General features: G+C 36.0%; 1 protein-coding gene across 1 annotated transcript in view; it reads left to right on the forward strand.

Moving 5' to 3' along the window:
• Positions 1-25,901, forward strand: part of LGSN (lengsin, lens protein with glutamine synthetase domain) — a 334,413-nt gene that overhangs the window by 137,753 nt on the left and 170,759 nt on the right. The window contains exon 3 of the mRNA XM_044063647.1: positions 1,645-2,404. Coding sequence (XP_043919582.1) covers positions 1,645-2,404 — 760 coding nt within the window. The remainder of the gene's footprint in view (positions 1-1,644; positions 2,405-25,901) is intronic.

The following is a 25,901-nucleotide window of genomic DNA, read 5'->3' on the forward strand; positions in this document are numbered from 1 at the left end:
GCCTTTTGAGATGCTAACACTGGTGACACATGGAAACTCCCTTAAATACAGTCTTCCTTAGTGAGTACTCACAACTGCAAAGGGACTATAATACCTTCACAGTGCATGTACATACTTCCATGTATGTATAAATGAAAGCTATCTTGCACATAGTATATTATCATCAAGCGCACATCCATGACACATTACATTGCATGTCATGAACCATCTCATCCTATAGTTGGCATTGCAGTGAGTCAGACTGCCTCCCCCCCCCAAGATGGACATCCTGCATTAGTCAGTCAATCCCACCCTCATCAGCTGCTGTGAAGCCAAGATTACTAGATGATTCCAGGTGACCTGTGGCACTGTTAGGGCTTTGTCTCTGTATCATAAAGCTGATGTTTCTTTCTGCTTATAACCTTTTACAGTCTGCAGACCCAAGCAAATCAAGGAAATACAACCAAATCTGTTAAACATGCCTGCATACGCTTCACAGTATATGCATCTTCTAGTGTGTCTGCCAAATGGAATCTTCTTCAGAAGGTTGAATAGTTCTGTTCTTTAAGTTAACTTAGCCATGTCCGCTGTACACAAAAATGAGGTGGAGTGACAATAAAAATGAGCACATGTAGTTGCTAACTTACAGTTATTAACAAGTTAAACATGGAATACTTTTAAACAAAAGATGATGTGGTTTGGATGGATGTGTTAAAGCAAAGAATTCTATGTAGGAAATATATGGTTGCGCAAATGACTTAGCTAGTCATAAAATAATTGAATTAATCAAACTAGAAAACTGAATTAGGAGTTTGCCTCATGCACATAACTCTAGGTTTGTAATAGTTCTTTGAAGTGTATGGAGGAATATTTTCTTTTATTTTTGCCATTTTTGGAAACAAACAAGGTCTTGGAATAATAATACATAGAAGGTTGTGCATCAGGGCTGGCAACTCAGCACGTAAAAATCTACTGCCAATCATTAGCGGACCGGAGTTCTGCTGTGGTGACCCCTAACCGGGAAAAGCTGAAAGACACAACAACAACAACCATACATAACACAGCAAAATATTTGTTAGACTGGTCATCACCAAGTTATTTAAAACCTGATTAGTTGTGTCTGACAAACCAAACTAGCTTATGGTGAAGGGAACTATAACTAAGCATCAGGGTCATGTAACATCAAAGGTCATTACATTAGCAGAGGGTCCACTGGGTATAGCCACCAGCATGGCTGCTATGTTTGGTCCATCAAGCTCAAACAACTGATTTCAATTTCATGTACCATGTCCTATGTGAAACTGCAGCAGGGCTAGCCACCCAGTGGTGTAAACCTTGGCTCTAGATGATTGTCACTGTTAAAATGACACACCAACCTCATGTGAAAAAACGGGAAAAAGGGTTGTGGATGGATGGATTCTATGTGAATGTTTTTAGTTTGTTGTGCTAAATTTTTCTGCTATCACTTCATCAAAACGATACCAAATACATAAAACATTTAAGATATTCAATCTGATGCTATGATTTACAGCTATGGCCTTTCAAATGATTCATATTTTCTCTACAAAATCCTTTTATTGGGACTGATTTGACTGTCATTATATATTTGTAAAAGAAAATGATTATTCCAGCATGGTTAACAATTATTATGCTTTATCATTGCAGGAAGCATCAGACCTTGATGGGGATGAGGTTGATGGAAGTGGTATGTCTGCTGTTAGAAGGAAGAGGGGAGTGAAGGTCACAGGAAAATACATGCCTCCATTAGAATGGGAGAGGGTACCAAACACATATGCATCAATCCCTACAAGTCAGTCATATATCCAAAGCCAGCAAGATTATAGAAAACCTTCCATGGGTGTTTCATTGAGAAAACCATCTACTATTCCTCCAGGTCTCAGACAAGACAAAAATAACCACAAAAATGCAAGTGACCAAATGCATGATAAAGCTACTGGAACTGACACAGAAAGTACAGAAAATAATTCTGAAACACATGAAGAAGATGGTGAGAAAAGTTCTGTAACTGAGATTTCGAAGCAAACATTAGAGGAACTAAAAGTTCTGCTGAAACAAAGTCCACTTATTACAAGCAGAATCAGAGAAACTGGGAAGCTCGAGAACAGCAATACATACTTACAGTTACCAAAACATGAAGATAAGTTGACCAGCAAACAGAACAGGACACTTGAGACCTTTAAGCCACAGCCGGGCTCAAGTGTGCTGGAGCAGGTGACCATGCAGAAGCAAAAAGAGGACAAACCAAGTTCCATTGAACTCAAGCATACTGTAATGCAACCAAACATGCATGCAAAAGTAGGCAGCACGACGAAACAATACAGTCCTGGAGACTCAGCATTAAAAGGCTGCCCAGAAGGAATGTCTACCATGAAATCAGAAAAATCTTGGCACAGCAGTCATACTGGTAGGTAATCTCATTATGAACTACAAATATACACTGTAAAATTGATATTTTAATTTTCAGAGGCAAGTCATTTAATTTTGTATTATGTGTTGTAGAGTTTCCAAATCATAATCTTGCAAAGTGTGCATGTGTGTGCTTGTGTGTGCGTGTGCATGTGTGTGCATGTGTATGTGTGTGCATGTGTGTGTGTGTGTGTGTGTGTGTGTGTGTGTGTGTGTGTGTGTGTGTGTGTGTGTATGTGTGTATTTGTATTTATGTGTGTGTGTAAGATGGGGAAGTAGGGACAGCTCCCCAGTACTCAGGACAAATGTTCTATTGTTTGTCTTTTTACGTCATTACTGAATGGTGTCCTTTGGATAAATAAACTTATCCATTTACCAGGCAAATGCATACACTAGCAAACTAACAAATACCAAAAATAACCTCCTTTTCCATTTTTGACACCTTAATGACAACTCTATGCTTTTACTACATTTGATGAAGTCCAAAAACTAGCTAGGCTAGTCCTCAAGGCTCTATCCCTGTATTCTGTCTCCTACAGGCTGTTGAGGGGAGATCTGCTTGGCATACAGGGCATTTTCAGACCCTACATTGAATGACCTCCTGCATATCCACAAAAGAAACAGCACCAAAATTACCCATTCTAAAGACTAAAACCTTGCCTGTGATATAAATAAGAGCTGCTATAGCGACAGGTGTGTATCCCAGAAACTACCCCGTGTCTGGAACAGACTCCTCATCCATGTGAAGCAGAGTTCCTCCCTAACCCAGTTCAAGTGTAGCTTGGGCAATTGGATGAGGAATAGGAAATTCATCCCTGGTTTGGCAGTTATGTCTCTAATGGACACAGGTAGCCTGTTCATCTCCCAGGTCTCTGTTTGTAAATAGTTCACCTCCCAAGCCCCTACTTACACTTACCAAGGTTACCAGAACTTGTCAAGGATTTGGAATGCATGGCTAGGCTTAAAAAGGCCATTGTGGTCATTAGCTTAGTAAACACCTATGAACCTATGAACAAATGGGCCCACCATAAGAACTGATGTTTCAAAAAAGCAATAATCTGGCTAAAAAAAATGTCAACCAAAGAAGATACAACACCCAGTAGCATGGCTAGGTTGGGTAGAAGGGGGCAGCCAAAAGTGTTAGGAGTGTGAGCAGGTCTGCAGTGCATTAATGGCATTCATTAATGATTGAATTGAATTTATGGTCTGTGTCTGATATGAAAATAAGCTCTTTAATTGTAAAGTGTGCTATTTCTTTTTTTTTTTAAACAAGTTTATTGTTTTTAACATACAAAATAAATATCATAACAATTTTATACAAGCAATTAAAATAGAAATAGTTATAACATTCAATAAAATAACCAAAGTATTTACAAAGACATCCACTACAAATCAAATCAATTGATTAAACTATAATGTCATGCTATTGAGACTAAGATTTTTTAACAGGTTTTGTAAAGTATCCCATATAATATAATAAGATGTTTTTCTAGTAGTTCTTGATTTTATTGTCATCAATTCCATATGACACACTTCAGTCATAACATTTTTAAATTCATTAAATGAAGGAGGGGTATCTGAAATCCAATTTCTGGTTATTATTTTTCTAGCCACTGCTAGAATAGACCATAATAAGGGAAGTTTAACTTTTTAACACTTTTAGGAACAGGTGTGTTAAATAATATAAGTGATTTAGAAACAATGAAATTATCTGTGAAAAGGGCCTGCAAAAAATCATTGATTAACTTCCAATATTCCTTCAATTTTATACAGTCATAAAACATATGTGCCCAATCAGCATTTATTTCTACATTACATCTTTTACATAAGTTGTCTTTATTATTTATTTTATTCATCATTAAAGGTGTATGGAATGATCTATGTAAAAATTTCCAAGTAAAAAGTCTCCAATTAATGGAAGAAGTAGTTTTATAAGCAGATTCCAATATATATTGTTTATCTTGTTGTTTTGGTGATTCACCATTAATGGAAATGAAATAATTCCAATAAGTATCTGAACTGTAATGAGTTTCTTCTCTGATAATTTTATGAATGTATGAGAGCTTACCTTTATCAGAAACTCTATGTTGTAAATTTAATATCAAGTAATCAATCAGTATTGGAACAGATTCTTTAACTGTTAAAGACATTAAATCAATTTTATTAATAAGATGTTGTCTAAAAGTCTGAATTTCTAACCAACATGTTTCTCTCAAATCAAATTCTTGCTTTAAGAAGTCTAAATTTTTTACTTTATTATCAGACAGCAACTGATACCAATACTTTAGATCATTCTCTGTAACTAAAAGAGTTCTTTCAGAGGTGGTTGACAAAAGCATACCTTGTGTATACATTATAGGGAATAGAATAAAATTCCATTCCTTATACTTAGGATGCATGAATATAAAATTAAGATAACTGATAATAATGTTTAATGGGTAGCTAACTACATATTTTGGTGTAATGGATAAAGTACAAAATTCTTTTAGTAACCATAACATGGGGTTATTTACAATAATATTTTTATGTATTAAAGAGATTTTCATGAAGTGAATGCTAATTAGTTCCCACTAACCTTTCCATCTTGCAACATATGACTGATCTATTAACAAAGTAATAACTTTTATAATAGAAGAGATAGTATATAAATTAAAGTCTGGAAATGAAATGCCCCCTTGAGACCAGCTATTAGTATATTTCTTTAATGCAATCCTAGGTCTATTAGGTGCCCATAAGAAATTTAACATTAGTGAATTCAATTTCTTAATAATTATTTTTGTAGGTGGGAGTATTATTGATTGTATTAAGTATAATATCTTAGGGAATACTATCATTTTAATAATTGTGAGTCTCTCTTCCATGGTAAAAAACATATTGTTCCAGCTATTGAAAAGATTTTGTATATTAAGAAGACAGGTACTATAATTATTATGTATAATAGATTTGATATCTTTAGTTAATATTATACCTAAGTAAGTTATCTGACCTGAGTTGGGTATATATTTGTTAAAATCATTAATGAGGACATTTTTTCGTGTGTATATTGGTAATATTTTAGTTTTTTCTTCATTGAATATTAAACCAGAGATATTTTTCAAATCCATCATTTTATCAAATAAGGACTGCATAGATGAGTTAGATCCAGCTGATGTAATTAGAACATCATCTGCAAAAAGTTGAATTTTAGATACTGTATTTTCATCTATATCAAATCCTTCTATATCAGTACTGTTTCTGATCAAATTAGCCCAAGGCTCCATTATTAAAGTAAATAATAGTGGAGAGAGTGGACACCCTTGTTTTGTACCTTTTAAAATGGGTATTTTTTGTGAGACATATGTTCCTATCTTAATGTAAGCCAATGCTCCTTTATATAGATGTTCAATTAGATTTACAAATGCATCTGAGAAGTTTGTGCACTTCAGTAAGATAAACAAGTATTCCCAACTTACTGAATCAAATGCTGAACTTATATCGAGACTAATAAGTGTTAAATCTTTCTTTTTCCTATTTGCAAAATCAATTAACGTTAAAGTTCTCCTTATATTATCAAAAGTATTTCTATTTACAATAAAGCCTGTCTGGTCTATATCTATAATGCCTGGGATGATTGTCTTTAATCTATCAGCAAAAATACTCATAAACATTTTATAGTCAACATTAAGTAATGAAATAGGTCTATATGAAGTGCATCTGGTTGGGTCTTTATTGGGTTTTAAAATTGGTGAAATAAATGTGTATTGCCAAGATGGGGGAGTTGTTAACTCATTTTGGGCCAAAATAAAAACCTTATGTATTAATGAGTAAGTACTTTTGGGAAGAATTGTATAGATCTCTGGTATAATACCATCATTACCTGGTGTTTTGTTTGATTTAAGCTTGTTTATTTGTGTAATAACCTCTGTATATGAAATATTTTTATCCATTAGTTTAGTCTGTTGTTTATTAAGTTTTTTGTTCATGTTTGTAGTTATAAATTTCTTTATTTTATCTTTAGGCTCCATGTTAATGTTATTATGATTAATTTTGTGAAAGTGATTTCTAAATTCATCTAATATTTCTGGTAAACTAGAAACATTCTTCTTTTTCTTGGAGAGAAAATTTCTTTGATATGATTTTGTTTATTCAACCTTTTGTTTTATTTTTAAGTCTATGTAAGTATTTGGGACTTATTGAGTAAGACAAAAACTTATATTTCTCTAATGTTATTTTAACTTTATGAGTTAAAATTTCTTTGTATTTCTCATTTAATTTATTTATTTCTTCAATGACTTTTTGTCCATAATATTTTCTTTATTATTATGTTTGTATGAGTCTAATTTGCTTTGAATATCTAGTAATTCCTTGTCCCAAGATTTCCTTTTATTATTATACCATCTGATACTTTGTCCATATAAATATGATTTTAAAGCATCCCAAACATAAACAATGGAGACTTCAGGTGTATTGTTTAAGTCTAAAAATGTTGCACTTCTGAAAGTATATAATCTTTATAGTCTTTTAGTTGAGTTAAGTATGCTGGTATCCTTTTGATCTGAACATTGTAAGTACTTTTTATCATAAACTCAAAGACAATTGAATTATGATCTGATATAGGACACGAAATGATTTTAGAATTAATTAAGTCTGTAACCATCTGGTTAGAAATAAAGACTCTATCTATTTTTGAATAAGTTTTATATCTGTTAGAAAAAAAAGTGTATGGTAATGATTTTGAATCCATCTGATTATTAATACCATTCAAATTATATAAATTAACAAAATCCTTTAAATGTTTTGCATTAGATGTCATTTTCCTTTTTCCTATAGTAGTAGTATCTTTTTCATGTAGGATACAATTAAAGTCACCTGCTAAAATAATATCTCCTATAGAAAATGATATGATCTTATTGAGATGGTGTTTCACTGTATTAATGCCAATTCCTGGCATCCAATATACATTGATTAATGTATATGTCTTTCCATTAATCTGTATTGTAACCATACAAAACATTCCTTTATCATCTTTATAAGACTTAATAGTTTTAGGTATGGGCATACTTTTATTCCATAAAATAGCCCCTCCTCTTTTTTTCTGAGTGTGTTCTGAACTAACCAAGACTGTATATTTATTAGTGGCTAATTTATCAATATCCTTTTTCAGGAGATGTGTTTCTTGAAGGAATACTAAGTTGGCCCTATGCAAATTAATGTATCTCATTAAACTTGCCCTTTTACATGGGTTATTCAGTCCATTAATGTTTAAAGAAATTCCTTTTAGAGAAATCATGTAGCTTTTATAAACATATAAAACATATAATCAGAATAACAATTAACAAAATAAATGATATTATACCTCTTCCTTTAGGTGTACCATTAATTATAGCTGTATTTATTGAAAATCTTATGGGATTTTGTATAAGCTTCACTTTTATTTGTAGTGACAATGAGTTTATAAAATGTGTTGTGGATGTCAGAACTATATACAAACAACAATAAACAGGTGAAAATAATATTAGGATTAAACATTGCACCCAGCCTGGAGTTAAGAACTCCAACTTTGAGTAGCACATACCACTCAAGTTATCCCCCTATCCTAAGCAGCAGTACCTCAGCTGCCACCATATCAATTCAATAATAACTATTATTAACTAAAGTTAACCTCATTTAATTAGATTATCTAGTAAGACAAAGCTAAACAATTTATAAATCAGCTTCATATAAACAAATAAGAACATTTAGAAACAGCTCATATTACTATGTACATCTATTTTGTAAAATACACTCATAATCAAAATAGCATTCTAATAAACTTGATAATGGGAACCGAGAAGAGAGAGAGAAAAAAAATGGGCATATCTATATATTAGTTTATTAAAAGTTTGTAAAAATAAGTTCTTATGTTCATTTGGATTCAATAACTTAGGCTATAATGGTTCAGATATTACATATATTAGGGTATTCCTACTTTCTGCCATAGAAATGCAGTTAATAGTTTTAAAAACTTTAAATTACTTGCACCAAAGCTTTCTTCTCATACTTATTATTGCCAGTAAATAAAATATTTATACTCATACATATGTTTACAAGTCATACTGCACAGCAATGTAAATTCCTAGTTATACATAAATCATTGTGAAGAAAGCCATCTGTATTTTATATATCTGAACTGCTGCTTTAAAATATGTCACATGACAGTTTCTTCTAAGATATAATCATAATGATACTTGCACTTGTCAATTAGATAAGTCAAATGATTTATAACATTATATATGTTTAAATCATAAGTATTTATATACAATAATATGTTGCAGTCATGTAAGCTTTCAAAAACATGTGTATATATGTTTTACCTTCTATGCCTTCTAAAATATCTCACTTGCTTACTATGGCATACTGAATCATTTAAAATCATTATAACTTTCGTATTTTATAAATTACATCTTAAATAAGTAAGTTGTTATAAAGAATAATTCACATTTAGATGTCATAAAGTTCGTTTTTCATCACAAAGTCGCATTTACAGCAGTTCTACTTCCTGGAACAGTGTTCTTCTTGAATCTGCGATGTGTCAGTGTGAAATCAGGGGTCAAAGTTCAAAATGACTGCATTCAGCTTCTCTGCGTGTATTCTGAGTGTTGAAGCTTTTAAAACAACTCGAGGACACTATTCACGAGGTAACCCACATCCCAAATTGTCTCCCTTAACATTCTGGTGGGAATTTTAGTAAATACAAGTGACTGACATTCATTTAGTAATACAAATGAAACTAAACAGTGCAAAACCTTCGCGAAGTATTTTACAAGTCATTACAGTCTCTATGACAGTGAAACCAAGCCTACAGTTATTTAACATATTATACAACTTATTTTTATATGCCCCATTTCATTTTCTCATACAAATCTTATTATATACATATATCAGTATTATCAGAAGCATATAACTGTACTTGTAAGAGAGAAAGAGAGAGAGAGAAAAAAAAAGAAAAGGAAGAGAGTAGAGAAAAAAAAGAAAGAGAGAGAAGAAAGAAAAAAAGGATGCTACAAAGAGTATCTACAAAGAAATATTACTTGCTGTTTGTATTAATAAAGTTAAACATGAAACATATTACTTACAACCATTTTAGTTCTAATTATTTGCAATTATATCATGACATATTATTTGTAATCATGTATAAGCAAAAAAGTCATGATATAATATTTAACAACAGTGTTTAAACAGCATATATAGTTTTAAAGAACTAATAAGTTATTATTTCACTTTTTCCATATTTTACATCATACTTCTCTCCTTGCCCTCCCCCACCCCTCACTAAAGGCATAGTTTATAAAGAATGCCATTATTTAAAACAAGAAGAGAAAGAAAATGTATCAAATTACTAACCTTAGGTCTCTTTATCACAAAGAGAAACAAGTTGATTGATAGCATGTTATTTGTTCCTCAGAGAGTTTGACTATTTATGAAACAAAAACAGTTCTTTGCACACAGAAAAATAACTTTGAATAAATCTTTAAAATATTTGTGGCTTTCTGGAGATGCAGTAACTGTATTTGAAGAGATTAAGAGAGAAGGAAAGAAAAAAAAATATAGAACATGTCATTTGTTTTTTAGTCTTTTTTGCTTCTCTGAAGTCTTCCAAGAAGATCCTGTTGCCATCCTCTTTAGCGAAGGGCTTGCCTATTCCATATCTTCTATTTTATCTAATATTTTATTTTTTTTAATATACAGCAAAGCAGAGTCCAAGTCTTCAAAAATTCTAGGGCCATCTGGTAAAAAGATTTTTAGTTTGGAAGGAAATAAAAGATGAGTTTTGAACTGTGCTTTCTTAAGCTCTCTTATTAATGACAAAAAAACTTTTCTTTTAGTTATTACCAAGGAAGAATAGTCATTGTCAAAACGCACAGTTGCCTCATTAATTTTAATAGGTGCTTTAGCCCACGCAGATTTTAATACCATCTCCTTGTCATAAGATGATAAAAATCTTACTATAACTGATCTAGGATACTTTTTGTTAGAGTTAAAATTAGATAAGGACCTATGGGCTCTTTCAATACCAAAAGAAAATGCTTCTGACAAGTCTAACATTTTGGGAAGCCAAGTATTTAAAAAGGAAGTAATGTTGTTACCTTCTATATTTTCTGGCAGTCCAAAAATCCTAATATTATTGCATCTAGATCTGTTTTCCAGGTCATCAAGTTTGGATTGTAGGTGTGTGTTCTGCTTCAGCAAAAACTCAATGTTAATTTCTTCTTCCTGGATTCTGTTCTCCATATCATTAACAGTCTCTTCTATGCCTGTAATCTGAGCCTTCTGTTGTTGCAAGTCTTGATGTAACAAATCCATTTGTTTTGTAGTTTTTTCTATGAAGTTATCAATTTTAGTATCCAGTTTGTCCATTTTGGTTGTTAGGTGCTGAATAGTAGATATCAGAGACTGAAGCTCTTTCTTGATGCTGGAATCCTGACTGTTTGCCTTACTGGAACTCATTTTGAACAGAGGTGATGAAAGAGAAATTTCCAAGATGATTTCTGACAGGAAAATTATTGAAATTTTCTTTCTTTTTTAGATATTATTCAAGAAACTGATATTCCAAACGTATTTAGAAAGAAAATTATTTCATTAGTTGATTTTTAAAGTAATTATTTCCTGTCAGTGCAGTTAAGTTGGTGGAGCTGAAGAAATCTGCTGCTATCCTGTGTTCATCCTTGGCCATACCCCAAAGTGTGCTATTTCTAACAGTTTACTTTTGCAGCACTTTATAATTAAAGATGAGTTTTTTTGTAGTCTGAGCTAAGTTGCTTTAGTGGGTACAGTTTAAGAACATTTTTTTCAAACCTGGCTTGCTCCTTAAATTTTTGAGCCTGGAGCATGCATTGGGAATAATGAATTCCTAGATGGCTTGCTCCTAAAGTTAGGCACACTACATTGGGGAACAGACATTTTTTGTCTGCTCAGCACAAAGTTAAGGGGGCCACCAGATTCTGGGGATAACATCAGGTACCAGAACAGCTAGCTACACCTCTGAGATAGTACACTGTAATTAAATGTTTTCATTCATACAAATATTTGAACTTCATCAGAATCTAAATACCATAAAAACAAGGTCCTTAAATGCATGCAGCAAATAATTATGTAACCCCCAACAAAATCATTTGACCAAAAAAAAAAAACTTCCAAATGTATTTATAAATCAAGCAACTTGAGTAAAATTAAAAAGCCATTCTGATAGATGCATAGAAAAAACAAGTTTTCAACTATATTTTATAATTTTACTGATCTTAATTTTAATATGCTAGATACGGATATATGATCATTCAAACCAGGGAACACTGTGGCATTTAACTGTAGTTGCCACACTGGCTCTCTGTACTTAAATTTTATTCCCCAAGAGCCTTCTGTCATGTTAATAGGTAGATTTCTAATATAAAAATAAAAAACGTATACAATTCTTGCATGCCATGGGATGTTTACATAAGGCATTATTGTTGTTTTTATGTCTAATATCAAAATTATGTTTATGAATCCATCAGCTTACTGCTCTTTCAGTCTTTTTTATATAATATTTATTATATACAATCTAACATATTAAAATTAAGGTCAGCAAAATTATGTTATAGATAGGAAATTTGTTTTTACATAAATATATCTGATTTTACTATCCATATCTTCTTAATTTTAATTTGTTTGATTTATAAATAAATTAGTGGAGCCACATAATTACTTACTGTATATATTTGAGGACATTGTTTTTTATAGTATTAAGATTCTGATGAAATACAAATATCTGTATGGAAGAAAGCACATTAATCTTTTATTAAAGCTTGCAGGTGTATATTCTTCATTTGATATTTTATTCAATTTAATGTTAGTATTATCTTGTACTTCAGTGCTTAATAATTAACTTCGTAATTAATAGTTCTTTTAAGATGCCTGTCATTGACGTATACCACCTCAGTCTAACACAACTACTTAATAAATAAATTACTCACTAATGGTTGAAAAGAGTCACTTATGTGCAGCATATTTACCTGTTAGCAAAACTGGCAAACAAAACTGAAAAAAAAAATGTTTTAAAATGACCAAATATGGATGTATATAGAGAGGGATAACATGATTTTTCTGTTCTGATTATGAAATTCATCTTTTTTCATTAAAACACTTCTTTTTATGTAACATTTTAAAGTAATATATATGTGGTTCTAAAAGCATCTGTTACTTAAACAGAAATGTTATTCCTGGTTAAGTTATGAGTTTGGGGCACCTCACAATCTATGCAACTGTATGGTAAACACCCTGATGTTTCTGCTCTCATTTATATTGCAATGATGATATTATTTCCTGCTTTAGTTTGTACATGTTCTCTTGGCTCACAATAATCTTGTTGTCTAATTTGGTATATTAATAGCTATAACACATTCCGGACTACAACTTTAACATTTAGTCATAATAGTTTTTCAATCTAAAAACTCAATATTTGTTTGACTTCAGATATGACATTATTGTAAATATGGGAACTATCTTAAGAGTATCATTTTGAAGCTACAGGGACATGTTTGAGGAAGAAATGATCAGCAGAGATATAAAGATGTTTAATATTTTATGTTGGCAATGTGCTTTCATGGGAAGTTTTCTAAATCCCATAATCCTCCTTAAATGCTATTTCTTTAGTTAACTGTTATATTTAGTTTCCAGCTTTCACATTTAGGTACCCCTTCACCTACTGCAGTGAGATGGATTTACATGTTCCATATATGGTTAATCGCTATTTATAGATTTGTTAAAATGTTTTATAATTTAGCTATGTATCTGCTAAAAGATAAATGGATTGGTCTGAAGACCATTTTCAGACATGACATAGGTCCATTTAGTGTTAGTACAATGAACATGATTAAAACAATGATAATAAAATAAGATCAGTTTATGAATATAACTGATATCAGTAGTTATGAGTCAGTATATACACTGTAGAATGTGGATCACTGTAACACAGGCATCCTTAAACAATAAAACACCACAACAGGAAAAGAGATTTAATTCAGAAGAGAATAGGTGCAATTGTGAGTTAAACCATTTTTGGGCATCAGACATTTTAACCAAAGTGGTACCATGGACAGATTCTAGCTACATGTAGTTAAAGTTCAGATCTAAAAATTGCATAGTAACTGCTTTCTTGTGTCTCCATATAATGTAAATTCCAGGAAGAGGGAACAATTTTATTAAAGTCCCCTTTGCCATAAAGCTGACCTAAGCGTTGGTATTTTAAGAGAGAGAACACCTGGTCTCCAACACATAGTGTGTAGCTACAGGGTTTCATTGTAAGTATCTAAGTAGTATGGGGCAGTAGTCAAGGTGTAGCGACCTGAATGTATGTCATGTTAATAAGGTAAGAAGGCAGGAACAATAATCAGTATGTAATTAGCTTTACTGCAGGACAGAAAATGAAGTTTAAAAGTATGTGAAAGAGAAAAGAACCTTCCTTTTTTATATATCTCAGCAGTATATCTGCATTGTACCCAGATTGAAGAGTAGGAATGAGAAGAGCATATGCATGTTTAGGATAAGAAGGTTGATTCCATTGTCTTTTCTAGATTCCAAAGTAAGGTAGCTGAATATAGTAGCATTTGAGTTATTTAAACACTTTACTGATATAAGCCTCTGCATGATTCTTGAGGAATAGGTTGGAATCAAACCAAGTGCCCATGTGTTTGTGAATCTATATGTAAGACATGGAGTTGTTTTGAGGGTCACAAAGATTTAATGGGGGCACACTCCTTAGTCTTTTTGGGGTTCCAAAGCCATGCAGACTGATTTGTTATTATAAATTGCGAACTGGTTAAAGTATGTTTAGTATCAAAGATTGTTGAAGTTAGTCTGAAGATCTTTCATATGTGTTTACCTCATTTTTCTGGTTTCAGGACGAGGACATCCACATGAGTTGTTGTATTTGGGAGACTTACTTCATGTTTAAGGCTGTTAAGGCTGTTAATAAAGAAATAAAAAAGGAGACAGGTGAACAAAGTCCCCACCATACACTAGTCTTGAGAGTATCATGTTCTTTTAAGACTTATTGCTTGAAGTAATGTTAAATTGTTTACAACAGATCTAGCCTTTTAGCTGCCCATCAGTAAACCTCTCGCCTTAGCTGATAGCAACAGATGGATATCAGAATCCAAGGTTCAGTTCATGTAACTGAAAATGGTTATAGCAAGGAACCATTTCTCCATAAAGAGAAGTTTGTATATGTGATGCTATGGACAGTGGCAAGGGGTTTGTAGCCTACCCTAAACCAATCCATGTGTAACGGTAATAGATCAATATATAAAATGTTCAATAAACCTGCAAAGTACTTTTTAAACTAAGGCTGGCAATAAGATATGAGTAGCAACTTACACTCAATTTTATCTGCCAAGAAAGTTCTTTAAATTCTAAGTGTTCTGTAAACCAGTTTCATACTGTCATATGGGGGGGGGGGGCACTGAAAAAGAAATGAAAAAGTTCTTCTTTAATTGCTTGATGTGACCAATTAAAACTGCACTAAAAAAAGTTGATGAGCCTTTTGGCTTTTCCCTGTTAGGGGTCGCCACAGCGGAACTCCAGTCCACTAACGATTGGCAGTGGATTTTTACAGTGCCAAGTTGTCAGCCCGATGCCCAACCTTCAAAGAAGGCACACCCATTTGGTTGAAGCATCGCATTTGCTTTTTGTACTATCAAATATAAGACATAACACCAAGATGGGTTCAACAAACAGTAGTCATCTTTAATGGATAAGTCGCAAAGTAGCATGACATACTGTAACAGTAAACCCAACTGATTTCTCAAAGAAACTTTAAGAAAATCAGTTTGGTTTCTGAAAGAGAACACAAAATGATCTCCTGACTAACTGGGGTGAGTTGCAGAAATAACTTAACTCATTCAAACCTATTTTTGTATTCTTCCAGTTCTCACTCATAGCTCCTTATGGTATCCAGATTTTTTTTTTTAGTCTGGCTTCTTTAACTGATAATTATACAATTAAACATACATTTTCATATTCCTGTAAATGCCTTTATAAACATTGACTTACAGAGGAATTTATTTTTGTGATGTGAAAGCATATATATGGTTAAAAATGTTCTAACAATATATGTTTGGGATGTATAGTTTTCAAGATATGAAAATTTGTTCAAGAAAGTTTTAAAAAAAATATAATTTGGGGTTTGGGTGAGTTATAATTTATTATAGCAATAACCCGTGGCTGGGTGTGAGTAAGTAAATCCAGCATTACCCACACCCAGCTGTGGGTTATTGTTATTATACAATGGTGTTTGTTTTGTGTTGTGTTATGTTTGTGTTGTTGTTATTTAGGTTTTTGTTTGCTTTAGTTTGCATTTTTCCACTTTGAGATAAAAATAGTCCACACTTTTAGTTTATGTTTATTGTTTATTTTATTTGTCTTTTTATTTAAATAGAAATTATTATTACATTTTGAAGAGTTGTCAGGAAATAATTATATAAGTAAATATACTTTGTAAAAGTTTTGGTATGTTTTGGTGTTGTAGTTTCTTTTATATTATGTTATGTTGCTTTTTAATACTACAGTAGGTTAGGAAGCTGGGTATGTGTGTCAGGTCTTTTGCTTTCTACAATGCTCATTATTTATTTTTTTTAATAGTTGCAAAATTAGGTTTGCTGTTGTAGAATGGTTTTGTGCATCTTGGCATGCTGCAAAGATGTGTTGTGTACTTTTTATTTAATTTCCAGTCGGCACTGTATGTTACATTAGCTGCCAGAGTCACTTTGTCACTTACTTTTGATTTACAGTATGAAGACTGCTTGCATTGCCCAATTAGCATGCAGGTTTCTGTGCAATGACAGAGCTAAAATGTAACTGTGAGTTATGGACATTTCAGGGGTATGTTTTAGTAGCATAGGGAACAGTTTTTATGTATTTTAGACATTTTATTATTGGGAATATTTCTGCTTTTTTTAGGTTTGCATAGCCTTGCATTACAATATTTAGATGTTTGCAGTTGGTCGTGTGATGATTTGGTGCATTTATGTATTATTTACTTGTTTTGCAGTCACAGCTACGTTACATTAATGGCCGGAATACTTCCGCTTTTTGTAGGGTTGCATAGTTTTGATTTAAAATGTATTTATTTACATTTTTGAGGTTGGTTGTGGGATGCTTTTGGTGCATTTATTTATTTACTTGGTTTTCCAGTTGCCGCTGCATGATACATTAACGGATGGACTTCTTCGTTATTTGTTTAGGATTTATAATGCACACGCTGGTTGGATTAGCCAATCAGCATGCACGTTTTTCGTGTCTGCCGAGATCGCATTGTATAATACAGTATTTATGGAAAAGACTAAGAATGCAGTGACTGTTACAACTGCTAGGAATTGTAAACCAAACGAGCAACCAAATAAGAGCCAAAGTGGATGATGCTAGGAATACTTTTTACTGATAAAATTGCTATTTATACAATTTTAATAACTTATGTTGTTCACAAAATAGTTACTTTTGTTTATCTTATGCTTTTTAAGTCTATTTTTTTTCAAAACATGCTCTGGAATGCAATATATCTGTTGGTTTCCAGAGGTGTGGCATTCCACACCACATAGTTGCTAATGGGTTAATACATGATTATACAAGACCACCCCTTTCCCTTTGCTTTTCTAATTCACTGCTCAATTAGTGTGCCTTGCATTGTGGCTTTAGATCTATTGAGGATTTCTAATGGAGTCTAATCAGTGGTCGGTGCCCTAAAATTAGAATCAAGCTAAATGTCAAAAAATGCAACATTGTAACATTTGGTAAGTAGCCCCCTAGCTCTGGCTTAATCATGGCTTATATCCTGTCACCCACCAGGAAGAAGTACAGAACTACCTTAAAAAAAATAACCCACCCTGGTAGAATCACAAAAATCAATTGGCTGTATAACATGAAGACGAAAATCATGGCAAAAATTAGGAGTTGCAGCACCCAGCAGGATAAAAGCACTCTCAGCAAATTAATCAAACAACTCAGAGGACAAATAAAGTCTACCAAAGCCAAATTTGAGGTAGGTTTAGCCTCCCAGGCCAAGGACAACCACAAAGCATTCTTTAGCTATGTCCGCAACCTCAAAGGCAATACACAATTGTGTGCAGGGCTCATTGTAAATGGAACCACCTATACTAACCTAGAAGATATAGCAAAACTTCTGGCTGATAAATTCAGCTTGAACTTTACATATCTCTCCCCCTCAACCTTCCCTCAGGAAATCTCATCAAATATAACTCTTCCTACTATCACTAGGGAGCAGGTCCTTAATGATCTCACTAAGAGCAAGAACACTGCATCACTGGGCCCAAACAATATCCCAGGATTCCTTCTAAATAGCATGAAACATGACCTATCAGGGCCTCTGGAATTACTATTTAACTGTAGTCTCCAAACAGGCATCATGCCTCATGGATGGAGAAAGGCAACAGTCATCCCTCTGCACAAAGGTGGGACATCTACAAACCCTGGAAATTACAGATCCATACGTTTCACTAGTCTTATATGTAAAGCCATGGAAAGAATTATCATGGGGATGATCAATAGAGATATAGTAAACCTCCAGACATTGGACCCAACCCAGTTTGGTTTCGTCAAGGGCAAATCATGCCTACTCAACCTGGGGGACTTCTTTGAGAAGGTCACCAAAGCAATGGATGAGGGCAAAATGGTTCATACTGCCTACCTTGACCTGGCCAAGGCATTTGACACAATACCCCACTCTGGCATTACTAACAAACTGAAGAGGTTAGGTGCAAACTTATATGTCACCCAGTGGATAGCCAACTGGCTCACAGACAGGACCCAGGAAGTTAGAACTAGGGAGTCCACCTCTACAAAGAGGGCAGCTACAAGTGGAGTTCCTCAGGGATCAGTCCTTGGACCATTCCTTTTTGGCATTTACTTCTCAGAAGTCAAGGCCAATGTCAGTGATCTCTGCCTGATTAAATTTGCAGATGATTGCAAATTAGGAGCTGTCATTGAATCTCACACTGACACAAATGTTCTCCAGGAGGGGCTGACACAGACAAACAACTGGTGTCAGTGCCATGGACTAAAACTAAATGGCAAGAAATGCATAATAGTATCTTTTGAAAAGCCATCCATCCCTGGTAACTATCATATTGACAACACACGCCTTAGAACTGACCATATAGTCAGGGACTTAGGGACACACATAGATAGTAATCTACCCTTTGATCATCATGTGTCTACAGTGGTGAAGAAATCATTTTATGTTGCGGAACTTATAAACAAAGGTATGGTATCTAAGTCTATGGAAGTCATTATTCCACTGTATTTTGCATTCATCAGACCTATCATTGAGTACAATGCCCCCTTTGGTATATACATAACCAGGCATATCCAACAATGGGAATATCCACAGAGGTTCCTTACTAAAAGAATACAGAGCATAAGTAATATGTCCTATGCAGACCGCCTCAAGGCCCTATCCCTGTATTCTGGCTCCTATAGGCTTTTGAGGGGAGATCTATGCCTGGCATACAGGGTATTGTCAGCTCCCACTCAGATGGACCTCCTGCATATCCACAAAACAAACAGCACCAGCATTACCTGTTCTAAAGACTTAAACCTTGCCTGTGATATAAATATGACCTGCTGGAGAGATAGGTATGTATGCCAGAGACTACCTCGTTTATGGAACAGGCTCCCCATCCATGTGAAGCAGAGTTACTCCCTAACCCAATTCAAGTGCAACTTGGACAATTGGATGGGAAACCGAAAATGCATCCCTAGTTTGGCACCTATGTCTCTAATGGACACAGGCAACCTGTAAATGGTTCATCTCTCAGGCTCGTGCTTACACTTATCAAGGGTATAAGAACTTGTCAGAGATTTGGAATGCATGGCTAGGCTTAAAAAGGCCCTTGTGATCATTAGCCTAGTAAAAACCTATGAATAAATAATAAAACACTTCAAAATGAAAATATTGTGACAGACCTGTGTACTTTGGCAGACAGCTCCCTTATGTCTGACCATCACATTACAACAGTGGTTAGGAAATAATTTTACCTTACATAGCTTACAGCTAAAGGTACTTCTTCCAAATCAAAATAAGTCCTCACTGTGTTACACTCTGCACTGATTAGACCCATCACTGAGTACAATGCCTCCTTTGGGATGTACCTTACTAAGCATATCAAGCAACTGGAAATACCCAAGAAGTTTGTAACTAAAAAGATTAGGGGGCTTAAAAGATCTGAAGCTTTGTCCCTATATTATTTTATATCAACTCCTTAAGGGTGATCTGTACCTTGCCTATAGGACTACAAGGGATTCAGTAGTCCAATAACTCTTACATCTTCAAAAATCCAACAGTCTGGTTAACACTAGGGCCAGTGACCTGAGTCCACTCCAATAAATACATAACACAAGGATCTGAATCTACTTCAACAAATAAGATAGGAGGGTGGCCTAATGGTTAAGGTGTTTGCCTTACAAACACAAGGTGCAGGGTTTGAGTCTCACAAGGGATAATTGGCTAAGCTTAAAATGGCTCGCAAGGACAGTTAGCTTAGTACTAATCTATGAACCTATGAATCATCTGCAGATTGTGATCTAAAATTTTCTTAAAACAAAAAAATCTTGCTATTTTCCCACTTTCTATAATTTAAAAAAAAGTTCAGTCACAGAATTGCTGTTCTGAACTGTTTCTAAGTTTCTTGGAGGCCAGTGCTTACTTGGGCTAAAGGGAAGTCTCTGTGTTCACCAGTGGCAGTGGTTAACACTGAGCAGCCTGCCTGTCCCTGTAGGAGTGGTTACTGCCTAGAAACTGTAGTTTTATTGGCCATTTTGGGTCAATTCCAAACTCCTTGATCTCTCTCTCTTAAAACCCTGCAACTCTCTTTTTGCACGGTCTTGCGCACAGAGCAGCGTCGGGCAGCCCCGGTTAGCTGGGGTATACTATTCCTGGCTCCACAAAGTCTGCGCTGCAAATTTTCCCTTAGAACTAGGCAAGCCTCAACTCAAGTGCTTCAGATCAACTGCTCTTATTGCAGCACTTGCATAACCCAAATCAGCACTTGTTCACATCTCCTAGACAGCACTATTATTTTCCAAATCTCCTAGACAGCACTATTATAATACAGCATAAAACCCTCGATTGTCCACAAGACAAGTAAAATTTACTTTTCCAAGCATGTCCAAAGGTCAGCTTCAAGTGTACTCCCCAGTTCATGTGGTGGAATTGGGCATCCTGAGGCAATGTCACAACTGTCTCATGTATACAGACAACCCTTTCCTCTTACCTCTAGACACAAACACTTGTGAGAGATGCAAATACACAGCCAGACTGGAGGCTAAGCGCTCTCAACCCATGACTGTAACAGACAGTCAAGAGGAGAAGAGACACACTAGCATCACACCACCAGTCACACATGGATCTACAAAACAAGCACCGGCAAAACATACACATAAATACACAAAAACATATTCGGAGGCACTAGGTACCAATCTGAAAAAGAAACAGGGCCCTCCAAAGCAGACAAGCAAGCAACCTGCACCTCCAAACACAAGCCAGAAAACACACACCTCAGCAGTGTGCCTCCTGACAGCCCCTAAGGCAAAACACCATACCCAACACGCTAGTAATAGGAGACTTTATAGTAAGGCACACAGATGTTCCACTCATCAGGCTGAACAAGAAGAAGGTTACTGTCAGCTGCCTGTCGGGTGCTAGGATCCGCCACATAACACAGGCACTTAAGTCACTCCAGAACAAGTACAAGTATGATGCTGTCATTGTACATGTTGGTGTGAATGATCTAAGACGTACCACCCTGGACTACATGAAAAGAGACATTGAGGAGCTCTCTGATCATGTAGCCCAAACTGGTATGACCCAGACCTTGAGTAGCATACTACCTTCACCTAGAATGATACCACAATACAAAGACAAAATGATCAATTTCAACAATTGGCTAAGCTTCTGGTGTCATTCTAAGGGGATCCAATGTCTGTCTGCCTGGGATGACATGATAGACAAGCCTCGCTGTTTCACCAGAAATGGTTTGCACCTGTCACCCCTAGGCTTTCGAATACTGGCCAAGGCTCTTGCCGTCCCCATAGTGCCTTTTTTAGGCAAGGCTCAAAGGACAAACCAACCACCGTAACCAGCACAGGTAACCAAAAACTAAGGGTAATGCTACTCAACACCAGAAGTCTCAACCTCAAAATGCACGCACTCGAGGCACTCCTCAGTATGGAGAAAATCGATGTTTGTGCAGTGACGGAAACCTGGTTCAAGGCTCCAGAGAGCACCCCAGCACTACCAGGTTAGAATTCATATCATACCTTCCGGCCTCAGTTACTAGATTGCAGTACAAAGGGCAGAGGTGTATCCATATTTATCAAGGATACCTACATCTCCAGGTTAGTGGCGCAGCATGATGACACAGAGATCATCCACGCGCAACTATCAGCAGGAAAAACCACATTTCAAGTCGTAGCCTGTTATAGATCGCCCACCATGTCCCAAGATGCTCACTCAGCATTCCTTGAGGCATTGGAAAATATAAAGGTCCTACCCAACACTATGGTGATTTCAACTACCCTGGTATAGACTGGGTGAACTACTAAAGTTCTAACTCCTATGCCCAGTGGTTCATAGAGTTTATAAATTTAAATGCCCTTGAACAACTGGTATGTTCTCCCACTAGAGGGGACAACATATTGGATTTAGTCATCACAAATATGGGCGCCCATTGTACCATACCCATTATCACTCCCTCTCTGGTCAGATCAGATCACAAACTGATAACCCTGGACATCCTCACCCCTCCACCTCCCCCAGTCAAAGAAACCATCATAAAAAACCTTTCCAAAGCAAACTTCAAACTACTTGCATCAGAAGTGAAAAGCTTCACTATTCCCTTGCAGAAGGATAATGATATCCAGGATGCAGAATCCTACACCAAGGCACTCTATATGCATCTTCAGGATTGCATGGACCGTGCTATCCCAAATAAAACCAAGACTCCTTCCTCAAGCAAGAAGAAACCAGTCTGGTGGACAACGGCCATAAGCAAACTATACAATAAAAGAAGGAGACTTATACAGAAAAAGGCCAAATCTCAAGTAGAAAAATCATCCCTGATCAGCATTAGTAAGAAATTGAGGGCCCTCATCAAGTCAACTAAAGCCAATTTCGAAAAGAAAGTTGCCAAGGATGCCAAGGATAACCATAAGGCCTTCTATGGTTACGTCAAAAACCTAAATGGCAATGCTCAGGTCTGTTCTGAGCTAGTACAAAATGGAACAAAATACGCTGACCCCACTGACATTGCCAACATCTTGGCTGACAGGTTCAGTGCAAATCCCCCCCCCCCACCACCACCACCACCTGCAGGACCTATTACTATTCCAGGGGATTGTGTAACTCCAATTATTACTGATACGTTGGTTAATAAGGCTCTATCTAAAGCTAAAAACACTGCTTCCATGGGACCAGATGGTGTCCCGAGCTGTGTCATATGCGAGCTCCAAAATGAATTAACCCCACATCTGAATACCCTGTTCAGTCTCAGTCTCTCGACAGGATATGTGCCCATAGAATGTGCACAGCAATGGTGGTTCTGCTGCACAAGGGTGAGCCCACAACCGACCCTAGGAACTACCGACCAATAAGCCTGACCAGTCTGATCTGTAAGGCAATAGAGCGAATCATTATGGAACTCATAAATGGAGAGATTGGGAACCTCAAAACATTTGACCCCACACAGTTCCGCTTCGTCAAGGGCAGATCATGCCTCCTGAACCTGGTGGACTTCTTTGAGACAGTTACTCAGGCTATAGATAAGGGAAAGGAGGTACACATGGCTTACCTTGACCTTGCTAAAGCATTTGACACCATTCCCCATTCGGGTATTATTGATAAACTCACCAACCTGGGCATAAACCCTTACATCACAAGATGAATCGCAAATTGGCTCTCAGACAGATCACACAAAGTAAGAGTAGTGGGATCTATGTCCGAATCCAGACCAGTAATGAGCAGTGTGCCTCAGGGCTCTGTCCTGGGGCCCCTCCTGTTTGGCATATACTTCTCAGAAGTACAGGCAAGCACTGAAGGGCTGTGGCTGACCAAGTTTGCGGACTGCAAACTGCTTGCTATAATAGAGTCTCCGGCCGACATGGATATCCTCCAGAAGGGCCTTAATGAGACTGATGCATGGTGTCATAGCCATGGTCTCAAGCTAAATGCTAAAAAATGCATAGTAATCCCCTTTGGAAAAAACAGAGTACCCGAAAACTACTACATAGGAGGTAACCCCCTGAAATCTGAAGAAGTAATAAGAGATCTAGGGACCCAAGGAGATAGACAGCTTTCCTTTGATAACCATGTTGCCAGCATGGTTAGAAAATCCTTCTATGTGACCCATCTGATCACGAAAGGGTTCGCATCAAGATCTAAGGATGTAGTGGTGCCCCTCTACTCTTCCCTCATCAGACCCATTATTGAGTACAATGCACCAATTGGAATGTACCTGGCCAGGCATCTCCAACAGCTGGAGAGACCACAGAGGTACCTCATTAAGAGGATTACTGGCCTCAAACAGTTGCCCTATGCAGCATGATTGAAAAAACTAAGGCTTTTCTCTGTTGCATACCGCCTTCTCAGAGGTGATCTCTGTCTAATATACAGAGCCATGTCTAACCCAGAACTGTTGAACATGCTCCATCTTAGCAAAACCAAATCTACTTGAGCTACACGCTCTAGGGATATAAACCTCAGCACAACAATGAATAGAACATGCTGGAGGGATAGATTCCCTTCACAAAGACTTCCCTTGCTATGGAACAAGGTCCTGATCTACATAAGACAGAGCCCCTTACTATCACTCTTCAAGAGGAACCTTGACGAGTGGATGGGTAACAGAAAGTTCACACCAGGGATCATACCAACAGCTCTACTAGATAGGGGCCAAGGGTACTAGCTGCTAGATCAAAGGCCTAGGGAACTAACCAAAGGGGCGGTGAATACCGCACAATGTGGCTGGGTTAATATATGCCTTTGGGAAGATAGCCCAGTACCTACCTATGAACCTATGAACCTATAAGGCAAGCTGGAGAGATAGATTTGTCAAACAGTGCCTACCCCTTCCTTGGAATAAACTTCCACTCCAAGTTGAGCAGTGTGACACACTGCCTTTAAAAAGGAGCTGGACAACTGGATGGGTATTCATACATTAAATCATGGTATAACTAGATTGTTCCTCCTTGAAAAGAAATGCATGACATAAGGGTGGTTACCGACAAGGTAGAAATGACCTTGTAGCTCAGTTGCCTTGTACTCCTATGATGCTATGGGGTGAGGGTGACTTCCTTTTAAAAGTATCCACCACAGGGTCCTTGCTCTGAGTACACAAGTTTAAAAAACTCCGGACATACACTTAGACTAACAGATCACTATTGCAGTTTATTTCAGTGATAACAGATACTACAACAAATCTTAACAGTCAAGTTGTAGGGACTTTAAACTGTTTTTTTTTGTTTTTTGTTTTTTTTGAAGTTGTCCTTTTTCTGTCATCTATAATTGCTGGGGTTGTAATTACTTTCTTCCATTTTATAGAAATTACTTGAATAATGTCTGCTATAGCATACTGAGTCTCAACCTTAACCCACACAACCTTTTCTGATTAACATGCCATTCCACATACAAAAACTCTCTTGTGCCAAAGCAGATCATTCCTTCTTGCTGTTTTGACAGTGCACTACTATCATCAGTCCATTAGTAAGAAAATATTTTCTTTTCAGTGCTGTATACTATAGAATTCTTTTTCATATTTGACTGTTAACTAATTTTCCTGTTTGGTTTTATGAAATAGTTTGTTTTTCTTTGTAGTTATTTTATGTTGATATTTTCCACATAAATGAAACCAAGCTAACCTCCACAAAGGAGGAGTGACTACAGACACTGGGAACTGTCACTCATTTAGCCTGACGAGTCTGATATGCAAAGCTATGGAATGCATCATCATGGACCTAATAAACAAGGATATAGGGAACCTCCAAACTCTGGATCCCACACAGTTTGGTTTTGTGAAGGGTAGATCATGCCTGCTCAACCTGTTTGACTTCTTTGAGTCAGTCACCAGAGCTCTGGATAAAGGCATGGTGGTTCATGATACAGCTTACTTTGATCTGGCCAAGATCTTTGATACCATTCCCCACTCAGGAATCATGGAAAACTCACTAAGCTAGGCATCAACCCCTATATCACTATGTGAGTTGCAAGCTGGCGCACAGATAGAAACCACAGTGCAAAAGTAGCTGACACCAACTCAGACTGCCAACCAGTCATGAATGGAGTCCCACGGGGTTCGGTCCTGAGTCCTCTCATGTTTGGTATCTACTTCTCTGAAGTCCAGACAAACACGAAGAGACTCTGGCTGACAAAGTTCGCAGACGATTGAAAGTTGGGAGCTATTATTAACTCCTCAAGTGATGTTGACATCCTACAGAAA

The sequence above is a fragment of the Protopterus annectens genome, chromosome 2.part1, assembly GCF_019279795.1.
Source record: "Protopterus annectens isolate FY-2018-M chromosome 2.part1, PAN1.0, whole genome shotgun sequence".
In the NCBI taxonomy this organism is placed as follows: domain Eukaryota; kingdom Metazoa; phylum Chordata; order Ceratodontiformes; family Protopteridae; genus Protopterus; species Protopterus annectens.